Here is a 12,500-nt window from a genome sequence, read left to right as displayed (position 1 = left end):
ATTCACATACATATACATACATATATGTGTGTGTATATATATATTTTTTTTTCTCTCCTCACTGAGCAATTTGTTTCCTCTAAAGATTTTTTTCCCTGCCTCTCCCCCATTTGTTTCAGTGTCTAAGGAATTGTCACATTTCCAGATTCTCTACCTAACCCTTCCTCCTAATTAACTCCAGTCCTATCTCCCTGGCCACTAGCAGGGTTTAGGATGCTCCGCTGGGTAAGATGCATGTTAGAGGCTGATTGTTCTCCATTTAGTTTCAATGATGTTTCCATATGCTTAGAAACAGATCTGGGCACTCCAGGCTGAAAATTGGAGCATCATCTCTAGGGATTCTGACCTTAAAAACAGAGCTAGGTACTGATATTCATTGAAAATCTCCTAATTAAGCCAAACCAGATAATCTACCTTGAAATGTCTAGCCACCGTGTTCATTCTGATTCTGAGAACATTATGACATTGCCTAAATATTTCTAGAAACACAAAGATTCAAACAGAATCTATATCATGGAGGGAGGACTACCCTCAAGTTTCATTATTATTAGCTTAAAAATATTTATAGGGCTGGAGAGATGGCTCACTGGTTAAGAGCATTGGCTGCTTTTACAGAAGACCCAGGTTCAAGTCCTATCACCCACATGGCAGCTAACAACTGACAGTAACTCCAGTTATAGGCAATCCAGTGTCCTCTTCTGGCTTTCATAGGCACTGCACAGCATAGGTGCACTTACATACATACAGGCATAACACTCATACACATAAAAATAAAAATAAACAAATACTTTAAGTATTTATTTATTTATTTATTTATTTATTTATTTATTTATTGTGGGGCTGTGGTGAAGTTAAAAGGACAATTTGCAGGAGCTGATTCTCTATGTCGGTCCAGGTATCAAACTCCGGTACTCAGGTTTGATAGCAACTTCTTTACCAATTGAGATCTCATTTTACAGACCAAGCTGTCCTGGGGCTAGTGGCAATCCTCCTACCTCTACTTTAGAAATGCTGGCACCACAAGGAAGCCTTGAATATCTTTTTCTTTTCTTTCTTTTTTTTTTTTTAAATAAAGTCCCATATAGCCCAGCGTGGCCTTGAACTCACTGTGTAGCTGAGGTTGAGTCTGAATTCCTAGTACTATTGCCTCCACCTCCCAAGAGCAGGAAACAACAAATGTGAGGCATCATGTCAGAGCCAACTTTTTAATTTTTTTATTTTTGTTTACTTTTTGTTGTTGTTGTTGTTCTTTTTGAGACAGGGTCTCCCTGTAGCCCCAGCTGTCCTGGCCTTGAACCACAGGGATACGCCTGCCTCTGCCTCCCTAGTGCTGGGATTAAAGGCATGCGCCACCACGACCAGCTTATTTTTTAATTTTTAAAAATTAAAAATTTCATTTATGGGGCTGGAGAGATGGCTCAGAGGTTAAGAACACTACTCTTCCAGAGGACAGGTTTGGTTTCCAGTACCCACATGGTAGCTAACAAGTCAGTAACTCCAGTTCCAAGGGATCCAACGCCCTCTTCTGGCCTCTGAAGGCACTGCAAGGAAGTGGCAGCACTTGCATGTGTACAGACAAAACGCTCATACACATAAAATAATGCCCGAGGAGGTCGGAAGAGGGCGTCGGATCCACTGGAACAGGAGTTACACAGGGTTATGAGGGTTGTTTGGCCGACATGAGGGTGCTGGGAACTGAGCCAGGGTCCTCTGCAAGAGCAGATAGTGCTTTTAGCCACTAAGCCATCTCTCCAGTCCTGAAAAGGTGTAGCCCTGGCTGGCCTGAAACCCATTATGTAGAGCAGGCTGGCCTCGAACTCACAGAGATTCGCCTGCCTTTGCCTCGAGAGTTCTGGGGTTAGACCACGCCACGCCCCAAATTCTATTTTTAAGAACTCCAGTGAAGTGGAGGCTGCTAACCCAAGCCCTGGGGGCAGTCAGGAGGGAGGCTGGGTTGCTTGAGCGCCGATCTGACCGCCGGCCAGGAGGGGGCGCGAGGGATGAGGCCTGCGGTGGCTCAGACTGACCTATCTGGGCCGACTGAACGGAACCAGAGAGACGGTCAGGGGAAGTCGAGGTGGCGCTCAGCCTGATAACCCTGGAGGCTGGGCTGGTATCCGGGGCCCGGGATCCGGACTCTGCAGGCCATACTGGCTGTGCATGCAGCGGAGGACGCGCGCGGAGGCAGGATGCTCTCAGCCGGCGAGATCGGCGAGGCGTCGGCAGCCCCGGTGAGGCGTCCCTGGAAACCCGGGAAGGGACGCTGGTGACCCAGTGAGACGGCACAGACTTTGTCCCTGCTAAGAGAACCTGGAAGTTTGTGACGGTGGTTCCCGCGCTCCGAGACAGTCAAAGGCCTGCCAGGGGTTGGGGGTCAGATAGCCCCAGTGGCCCTACAGGGATTCGGGGTCAGGCGAGGTGGTCCAGACTTCCTGGGGAGGTGGCACCAAGGAGGTGGTCAGGAATGCCCCTGAGAAGGGCCCCTAGGGACCTCTCCACCCTTCCGATAGGTGCCCTTCGGGAGCCCTTGTGAATTCAGGTTACTTGAGTCTAATTTGTTTGTCATACTCGTTTTCGTTCTAGTGCTGCTCTGAAAGTGGTGACCAAAGGGAGAACATGGAGGAGAAAAGTAAGCAAGCTCCAAACACCTTAGCCCTTTTTGTCTAGCTCTTCTTTCAAACTCAGCCGTTGAGGGTCTGCAACAGAAAAGGTTTCTTAGCCTGTAATCTTTGAAATGAAATGTCTTCATGTGTGTGAGTGTTTGGCCCGCATGTGTAAGTGCACCTGTGTCATGCAATGTCCACTGAGGCCATAAGAGGGCGCTAGATCCCCTGGAACTGGAGTTGCAGTCAGTTGTATAGCGCCATGTGAGTGCTGGTAATTGAACTCTGCAAGAGCAGCCAGTGACTACTGAGCCATCTCTCCAGCCCCCAAACTAGTCATCTTTACACAGGTATTTATTTCTTTCTTTTTCCTCCCTTACCCCCTCCCACCTCCCCCCCTAGAGTATGTTATGTAGACCTCCAACTCACAGAGATCTGCCTGCCTTTGCATCCCATGGGCTGGGACTAAAGACATTCAACATCATGCCTGGCTTACACACACATTTTTTCTAAGATTGTAAAATAAAGAAAGAGCACTTTGTGACCCCCTACCTAAGTACCGGGACAGGTGTGACTTCATTGGGACATGCCTGCTGTTTTAATAAACATCAACTTATTATCAAGGATTTGGAAGGCGTAATCTAGGAGTGCTGCCTACCATTGCTACTGAGTTCAGGGAAGGCAGTTATTAATTGCTTAGTTGTACTTTTGCCTCCAGTGAATTTGCTATTAAAATTTGCTGCAGGTAGAACACAACTGATGAGTTAGGTCCTGGGTTTGGGTCTGGGCAGGGAATGGGGGAAAGATCTGTTACCTCCATTTCCAACCTAAGACAGGAGCATATACCATGAATGTGGATATTTGTCATTTTATTTTAATGAGGTAAACATGGCAGGTTATTGGAACTCCAGTACTCTTCAGGGGCTTTTTTATTGGTGGTGATGGTTTTTGTGAGACAGGGTCTCATGTAACCCAGGCTCGCTTCAAACTCACTATGTGGCTGAGGATGAAGTTGAATTCCTAATCCTGCTTCCACTTCTCAGATGCTGAGATTACTGGGGTTTGCCACATGCCCAATTTACTCAGGAGCTTTTGAAGGGAATTTGTGGGGAGAGAAAGGAGAAATGCATGTAATAGCACTTTTGTAGGTTATGTGGTTGGTTCAGTAACTTGACAAGTAGACTGGTAAGGAGTAGTGGTCAGAGAAAAGGTGCCTACATTACTGTGTGGCCTTCAGGAGTCAGGTTTGCCCTAACATTGGCTACTGATACAGTCTGCCTCAGAAAGTTCCAAGCTGTTTACAGCATTTGACAGTCATAGGTGCTATACTCAATTTTTCCTTGAAGGATTTGGGAGTACCATGTGTCATTCAGTTAAACCCTTTCCTTCTCTGTCTTTGCTTCACTCAGATGTCTTGGATGCTTGATGCCAATGGATCTGTCATTTAGAATGACATGTGCAGGCTGTCATATTAAGGACCTTGTCCTTGTTCCTCTAAGTGGCTCAGTCAACTGTTGTATAATATGGAGTGCTCTTTAGAAAATGAGAAGGAGAGACATGAAAACCTTCCAAGTCAGGTGTGGCGGTTCATGTCTGAAATCTCAGTGCTTAGGAGACTGAGGCAAGAGGATTACCATGAATTGGAGATCAGCCTGGACTGCACAATCTCTGTTTTAAGAAACCAAACACAGGAACTGGATAGATGACTCAGTGATTAAGAGCACTGACTGCTCTTCCAGAGGACCTGGGTTCGAATCCCAGCATCCACGTGGCAGCTAACAATCATCCATAACTCCAGTTCCAGGGGATCTGATGACTTGTTCTATTCTCTGTGGGCTTTTCATGTCATGGGTACACTTATGTATATACATGCATAACACTCAAAAATAAGTTAAAAAAAAAAAAAGAAACCATCATATAACAAAGTGTGGTTAATCCCAGCACTCAGGAGGTGGAGGCAAGAGCATTAGAAGTTCAAAATCATTCTTGACTACATAGCAAGTTTGAAACCAGCCTAGGATACAAGAGATCCTGTCTCAAAACAAGCAAACAATTAAAATGAAAATATCCTAAACCACCAATTTATTATTTTAAAGAATGTCATTTGGGACTGGAGAAATGGCTCAGCAGTTAAGAACTCTGGCTGCTCTTGCAGAGGACCTAAGTTTTGTTCCCAGCAGCCACATGGCAGCTCACAACCATCTTTAACTCCAGGTCTAGGGGATCTGATGCCCTCTGGGCTTCATGGGCATCAAATATGCATAGAGTGCACATGCATACATGCAGGCAGAACAGTGCTATACATAAAAATAAATAAATAAAAAGAATGTCTTCAGTTGGGCATAGTGGTGTACCCCTTTAGTCCTAGCTCTCAGGAAATAGAGGTAGGCAGAGCTCTATGAGATCCAGGCTAGCCTGGTCTACAGAGTGGGTTCCAGTTCTCAAAAATAAGAAATAAAAAAGAATATCATGGGGGCTAGAGAGATGGCTCAGTGGTTAAGAGCACTGGCTGTGTTTGCAGAGGACCCAGATTTGGTTCCCAGCACTCACATGGCAGTTAACAGCTGTCTGTAACTTCAGTTCCAGGGGATCTGGAATGCTCTCTTCTGGTCTCCATGGGCATTGTGTGCATGTGGTATTCCTATACACATGTAAGCAAAATACTCATATGCATAAAATAAAAATGAATAATCAAAAAAAATTAAAGTGAACGTAGAATTGACTCCCCAAGATACAGAAACCTTAGTACTCACAAAGCATCCCCTGCCTCTCTTGCATTTAATCATACAACTCATTTTGTAATAAATTTTTTTTTCTTTTTTTTTTTTTTGGTCTTTTTGAGACAGGGTCTCCTTGTAGCCCCAGCTGTCCTGGGACTCACTATGTAGACTAGGCTGGCCTTGAACTCACAGAGATCCACCTGCCTCTGCCTCCCAAGTGCTGGGATTAAAGGCATGTGCCACCACGCCCGGCTGTGATAAATTTTTTAAAAGACATTAAGAGTTCAGGACATAATAGTAGGTGGATTATTTTTTTCTTGAGATGCTATGACTCATGTATTCCAGGCTGGTCTTAAACTTGCTGTATAGCTGAGAATGACTTTAAACTTCTGAGCATCCAGCCTGTACTGTCAAAGTACTAGGATGCAGGTGTGTGCTATCATGTCTGGTTTATATGGTGCTGGGGATCTAACTCAGGGCTTCATGCATGCTAGGTAAGCACTGTACCAATAGAGTCATATCCCTAAGTACAGATTATTGTTTTTTAATATATAACAGTTACGTATTATGATTAACATTACTAACGTTTGGATGCAGAAAAAACCCTATTCATTTTTCTAGAAGAATATAAAGAATTTTGGACCAAGAGCTAAGAAACATGAATTTTAGTCATGCTTACAATCTTTAAGTCTAGGCTGGGGTGTACATTATAATTTATTTTATAGTTTGGAAGTTGAGACATAGTCTTGTTTCTCCTACCAGGGTACTCTTGGCTCTTATATCCTATGAATAATCTTTTAATCCCTCTTAGGTTTTTAAATAAAAATTTAAATTATATTTATTGTGTGTGTGTGTTTGTGTGTGTGTGTGTGTGTGTATGTATGTATGTATGTATGTATGTATGTGTAGGCATGCACATGCCATGGCACACGTAGTGGAGATGAGAAGACAACTTGTGGGAGTTAGTTCTCTCCTTCTACCATGTGGGTTCTGAGATCAAATTTGGGATGTCAGTCTTGATGACAGGTGCCTTTACTTGCTGAGTAACCTAGCTGGCTATACCTTTTTAATTAATTGATTTATTTATTTTTTATAATGCTAAGGATTGAGTGCAAGTTCTTGCTCATGGTAGACAAATACTTTATCACTGAGCTACATCTGCAGCCCACAATATTTTAATTCTTGTAAATTAAATAGAACAGAGGGGGAAAAAAAAGTCATTTTCTAGAGTAGAGGAAAGAGAAAACACAGACCTGGTACCAAGCACACTGGTATGTAATTTTTTTTGGGGGGGGGGGGTCTTTTTGAGACAGGGTCTCTCTGTAGCCCCAGCTGGCCTCGAACTCACTATGTAGACCACTTTGTAGACGAAGCTGGCCTTGAACTCACAGAGATCCACCTGCCTCTGCCTCCTGAGTGCTAGGACTAAAGGCGTGTGCCACTACGCTCGGCCTTGTTTTTCTTTTTATAAATTCGTGCATGTATGTGTGTGTGTGTGTGTGTGTGTGTGTGTGTGTGTGTGTGTGTGTGTGTGTGTGTGTGTACAGTGACATACAACTTGGAAGAGTTGGTTGTTTCCCTCTACTGTGTGGGTTCCAGGGATAAATACTAGTTATCTTTACAAAGGCCTTCAGGCTTCAAGGCAAACTCCTTTTACCCGATGAGCCATCTCACTGGCCCTATACTTTGTTTTGTTGTTTTATTTTTACTTACTTGTTGCTATTAATGTGTGTGTATGTGTGTGATATGCATGTGTGGGTGTGGGCATAGAGTATTTGCCTAGAATGCTCATGCTTCTAGATTCAATCCTTAGCAATGCCTAAACTGTGTAGTAGTGCACACATAATCTCATCAAGCACCACTCAGAATGTGCAGTCAGATGGGTTAGAAGTTCAGGTCATCAGTTGTATACAGTCTGAGGCCTACCTGGGCTACATGAGACACACACACACAACACACACAATTTTTAAAGAGGATAGTTGGGGTTGGAGAGATGGCTGACTGGTTAAGAGCACTTCCTGCTTTTGCCGAGGACCTGGGTTCAGTTCCCAGCACCTACATAGGAGCTCAAAGCCATCTGTAACTCCAGTTCCAGGGGATCTGAAGCCCTCTTGTCTTCCATAGGCACCAGGCATACATGTGTTGCCCATATGTCCATGTAAACAAATACTTTTACACATAAGATAAATTTGTAAAACAAAACAACAAAAAACCAAAATGGGGTTAAAGAGATGGCTCAGGGGTTAAGAGCACTTACTGCTCTTGCAGAGGACCCAGATTTGGTTCCCATCAGCCACATAGAGGCTAACAACTTCCCATAACTCCAGTTCCAGGGTCTCTGTTGCCCTTTTCTGGCCTCTGCAGGCTTTGCGTGCATGTGGTACACTTATATACATGCAGGCAAAACATTCATACATACAAAATAATAAAATATTGGAAAAAAAAAGCCTTTCAAGAGGCTAGTTTATGCAAATAGCTACTTCCAAAAGAAACAGTTTATCACAACACCTTAACGGTAGGGTGGGAGAAGAAAGCTAATGTAGCCAAATGTGAGTCACACGCCCCTCAACCCAGCCAAGATGCTGTCACAAGGTTCCTCTGAGGTGCAGGACCGTTGCATCACGGTGACACAGATGAGCAACAAAGAGAAGTCCTTGGAGCCACAAACTTTAGGACAGTAGAAAATCATTCAATTGCTTTTTAGTTTTGTTTATTTCTTTCTGGATTTTTAATTGTTAAAAAAATTTTAAATTTTATGTGTATGCATATATTGCCTGCATGTAGGTAAGTGCACCCGTGTCGTGCAATGCCCAAGGAGGTCAGAAGGGGCTGTCAGATCCCTTGGGACTGGAGTTACGGACAGTTGTTAGCTGCCATATGGGTGCTGGGATTCGAACCCGGGTCTTCTGCAAGAACAACCAGTGGTCTTAACCGCTGAGCCATCTTTCCAGCCCTTCTTTCTGGATTTTTTGAGAGAGGATTTTACTATGTAGCCTAAGTTGCCTGTAAACTCTGGATCTTCTGCCTCTGCTTCCTGAGTGCTAGGATTACAAAAGCACACCACTATACCTGACTTATTTAATTGCTTTGAAGTGGATCATTTATTTAGTAAAAAAATTTTTTTAATTTGTATGAACAAAGGTTGAAAATTTTTTGTGTCCCTTTTTTGTGTACTGTTGCTTCACTCCACAAAAAATTAGAAGTAGCTTAAACTATGTCTTAGTAAACATCCTGTGATAATGGAAGAAGGTAGATAGAACTCTGAGGATGGAAAAGCTGATGTATAAGACATAGGAAGTGATCAGCTTTCAGCTAGGAAAAGTCCAATACTATACCTACACAGCAGCTCCCACTTTCACTAGGTATTGCTTTCTTTGTTTTTGTTTCTCCTTTTAATTTTTTAAAAATTTATTTTGATTTTATGTATATGTTTTTCTTGCATGTATGAAAGTACAACTGTGCATGCAGTGTCCACAGAGGTCAGAAGAAGAGGGCATCAATCCCCAGGAACTCGAGTTATGGGTGGTTGTTAGCTACCATGTAGATGCTGGGAATCAAATCCAGGTCCTCTGCAAGAGCAGCCAGCACTAACCACTGAACCATCTCTCCAGTCCCAGCATTGTTTGTTTTAATAGATGTTAAGTAAATGTTGCCTCTATTACCACTCTTCTTGCAAAAAGTGGCTTCAGGCTTCCAAGTTAGTTGATTTAACTACACTGAAAAAGTCCACTGTAAATTAGTTAGGTACAGTGGTGCACACCTTTAATCCCAGCACTAGGGAGACAGAGGCAGGTGGATCTCAATTGAGGCCAGCCTGGTCTACATACCCAGTTCCTGTCCAGCTAGGGATACAGGGAGACCCTGTCTCAAAACAACAACAAAAAAGTCCAATGTAAATTGGGCTGGCTAATTGACTGTGGAAAGAACCTCAGTTTGTACAATTAGGTTGCATCAGCCTCTTTTATAACTAGTAATTTATGTTTTCTCGTAGGTGTCCTTGCTTTGTTTAATTTCCTGTTTCTAACAAAGATGTCTTTATTTAATGATATTGAAGCTTCTAAAACTCTTACTCTGGGGCTGGCAAGATGGCTCAGCCAGTAAAGGCACTTGCTGCAAGCCTGTTGACCTGAGGTTGATCCCTGGAACCCACATGGTAGAAGGAGAGAATCAGCTCATGAAGGTTGTCCTGTGACCTCCATCTGTGTGTTGTGGAATATGCATGCCTAAACACACACATAAAATGAATTTTAAAACACAGTAAAGGGGCTGGAGAGATAGCTCAGAGGTTAAGAGCACTGGCTGGTCTTGTAGAGGATCCGAGTTTGTCTCCCAGCACCCACATGGCAGCTAACAACCATTTGTAACTCTAGTTCCAGGGGATCTGATGCCTTTTTCTCGCCTCTGTGGACATTGTCTGACACAGGTGCATTTACATATATACAGGCAATATACTCAGACACATTTAAAAAAAAAAAGTTAAAAAAACCCACAAAACTACCTGTTAAGAGTTTTAAGCATAACCATTTCTTTCCATATGTTTAAGATATTTCAATATTACTTTCCAAACATATTAAGACCAGAGAAGTTCTTTGGTATTATTCTAGATCATATTTTTGGTTTCTTGCCAATTTTGAAGTTAGGCATTGAAACCTCTGATTGCCAGGTAACTTTGGTAATTTTTCCTTTGCTCTAAATTTTCTCAACTCTCAGGATTTTGTAATAATTGTTTGAAGAACTGCTTTGTTGCATTCCTTTGAGCATTATATCTACAAATAGATAATTATATATTTATATAGTGAGCAATATAGTATGTATGTGTACTCTTTATTAACTTTTAGACCTGGAGAGATGGCTCAGTGGTTAAGAGCACTGGCTGCTCTTCTAGAGGACCCAGGTTTGGTTCTCAGCAACCACATGGCAACTAACAATTGTCCAAAACTTCAGTTCCAAAGGATTTGGCACCCTCTTCTGACCTCCACAGGTGTTGCACGACAGGGGTGCACTTGCATACATGCAGGCAATACATTCATGCACTTTAAAAATAATAATAAATAAAATATTTAAAAATTAATCATTAACTTTTTTGGTGGTGCTGAGAATCAAACCCTTGGCCTAGTGCATAGGCAGGTACTCCAGCCCTGAGCTCCTCCATCACAACCCCCAATTCTGAACTTTTAAATGTAGTAAGCTGACTTGCTTATCTTTTTAAATAGCCTTGCTTATCCTCCTTTGTATGTTCTTTTTTTTTTTTTTTTTTTTTTAAATCTTTTTGAGACAGGGTCTTACCTGTAGCCCCCAGATGGCTTGGAACTCACTATGTAGGCCAGGAGGCTGGCCTTGAACTCATGGAAATCTGTCTGCCCCTGCCTCTGCCTCCTGAGTACAGGAATTAAAGGCGTGCACTACCACACCCGGCCTCCTTTGTATTTTCTTTAACTCCATGGTGGTACTGAGTAGTTGCTGTTCTTTTATTTCAGGTGATGTGAATATTGCAGCTCTTGTTGGAAGTGAGCAAGTCAGTGAAGGTAGAGATGATGGTGATCTTCTTTCCTATGTGTCTGCTTTCATAGAAAAGGAAGTTGGAAATGATCTTAAATCTTTAGAGAAACTTGATAAACTCATAGAACAAATGACAGAAAGAAAAATGCAGTTAGAAGAACAGGTAAGTATTAAAACTCAGTGAAATAATATCAATAGTATATTCATTGTAGATAATAAAACATACAAAGTCAGCATTACATGTATTATATATAACATACATAATGTATGTGAAGATATAGGTTGTGACAAGTAGTCTCATCATTTGACTTTGTAATAGACTTTAAAGACTTACCATGTATTATATATTTTATAAATTAAGTAAAAGTCAGAGTTTCTACTGATTTGTGTCTTTGTTTCGTTCTGTTTTGGTTTTTTGGTTTTTATTTTATTTTACATGTATGAGTATATTGCCTGCATGTATGTTATGTGCTCTTGTGTTGTGAAATGCCCACAGAGGTCAGAAGATGACCTTAGATTCCTTTGGAACTGGAGTTACTATGGTTGTTAGCTGCCATGTGGGTGCTGGGATTCAAACCCTGGTCTTCTGCAAGAACAGCCAGTGCTCTTAACTGCTAAGCCATCTCTCCAGTCCTTTTTTTGGTTTTTTGAGACAGGATCTCCCTGTATCCCCCAGCTTGCCTAGAATTCACTATGTAGACCAGGCTGGCCTTAATCTCACAGAGATCTGCCTGTGTGTGCCACCATGCCCAGATGATTTGTCTTTAAAAACAAAATGATCATTAACATTTTATGTCATTTTTCATATAGTAACCTATAGAGTGTTTTCATGAGTAATTTCACATTCTAAGTTTTCAGAAATGTACACATAGGAAGGAAGTTGAAGAATCTAGTAACAGAGGTTGACAGGGATGGTGGCATACACTTGTAATCCCAGCACTTAGAGAGGCAGTGGATCAGGAGTTCAAGGCCAGCCTTTACTACATAATGAATTAAACGCCATCTTGGGGCTTGTGAAACTCTGCCTCAAAAAGTAAAAACAAAAGAAAAACCAAAAGAGAGTTATAACATAACAATAGTTATTTCTGAGTGGTTGATTGAAAGATGATGTTCTTCATGCTTTTATATATTTTCAGGTTTTTATTTTATAATGAACATATTACTTCATTTTGAAAAACTTAATGCAAATAATCTTAAGCCAAAAATAGACCTCTAGAGTTGCAGTAGTCTGTTTGTCAAATATAAAAGATTTTGTCGTATAACTAAGAAATAAGTAAAGCAAACTCTGGGTGCACCCACTCTCTGGGTGTACGCTCATGTCTTTCTATTCTCCCATCCCCGCCCATCACCTTAGCTTGGCCTGTCAGGCTTTTCCATTCCTGCAAGACCCTGTTAGAGGATATAGCACTTCAGAGGGAGTCAGGCCAGCCCAGGCGGTGGTCTGCCATTATAGCTATCTTCAGCCTCACCTTCAGTCTCCTACTCCTACCCACCTCAGCTATCCTCCTGAGCCCTCTCTGAGTCATCTCCCTGTTGTGCCTATTCTGCCCTTTCCTTTTCTCTAATAGAAACAGATGAGGTCATCTAGCATGAGTATGTTAGTGTAATAGGTTACCCCAGATTCCCAGATTTATTTGTAACCATCTTTAATTTTTCATTTAGCAGAACCTAATTTGGG

General features: G+C 42.1%; 1 protein-coding gene across 2 annotated transcripts in view; it reads left to right on the top strand.

Annotated features, from left to right (window-relative positions):
* The first annotated feature begins 2,036 nt into the window (after positions 1-2,036).
* Rint1 (RAD50 interactor 1) overlaps positions 2,037-12,500 on the top strand; it is a 28,866-nt gene continuing 18,402 nt past the window's right edge. The window contains exons 1-3 of one of the 2 annotated variants that reach the window (XM_008830737.3): positions 2,037-2,231; positions 2,584-2,629; positions 10,801-10,985. In XM_008830737.3, coding sequence (XP_008828959.1) covers positions 2,190-2,231; positions 2,584-2,629; positions 10,801-10,985 — 273 coding nt within the window. In that variant the 5' untranslated portion in view covers positions 2,037-2,189. Of the gene's footprint in view, positions 2,232-2,583; positions 2,630-10,800; positions 10,986-12,500 lie in introns of those variants that run through there. The other variant, XM_029562339.1, reaches the window with a different exon arrangement.

This window comes from Nannospalax galili, unplaced genomic scaffold (genome assembly GCF_000622305.1).
Source record: "Nannospalax galili isolate Female #2095 unplaced genomic scaffold, S.galili_v1.0 scaffold312, whole genome shotgun sequence".
NCBI classification, from domain to species: Eukaryota; Metazoa; Chordata; class Mammalia; order Rodentia; family Spalacidae; genus Nannospalax; species Nannospalax galili.
The sequence above is the reverse complement of the archived record's forward strand: the minus strand, read 5'-3'. Positions and strand labels throughout refer to the sequence as shown.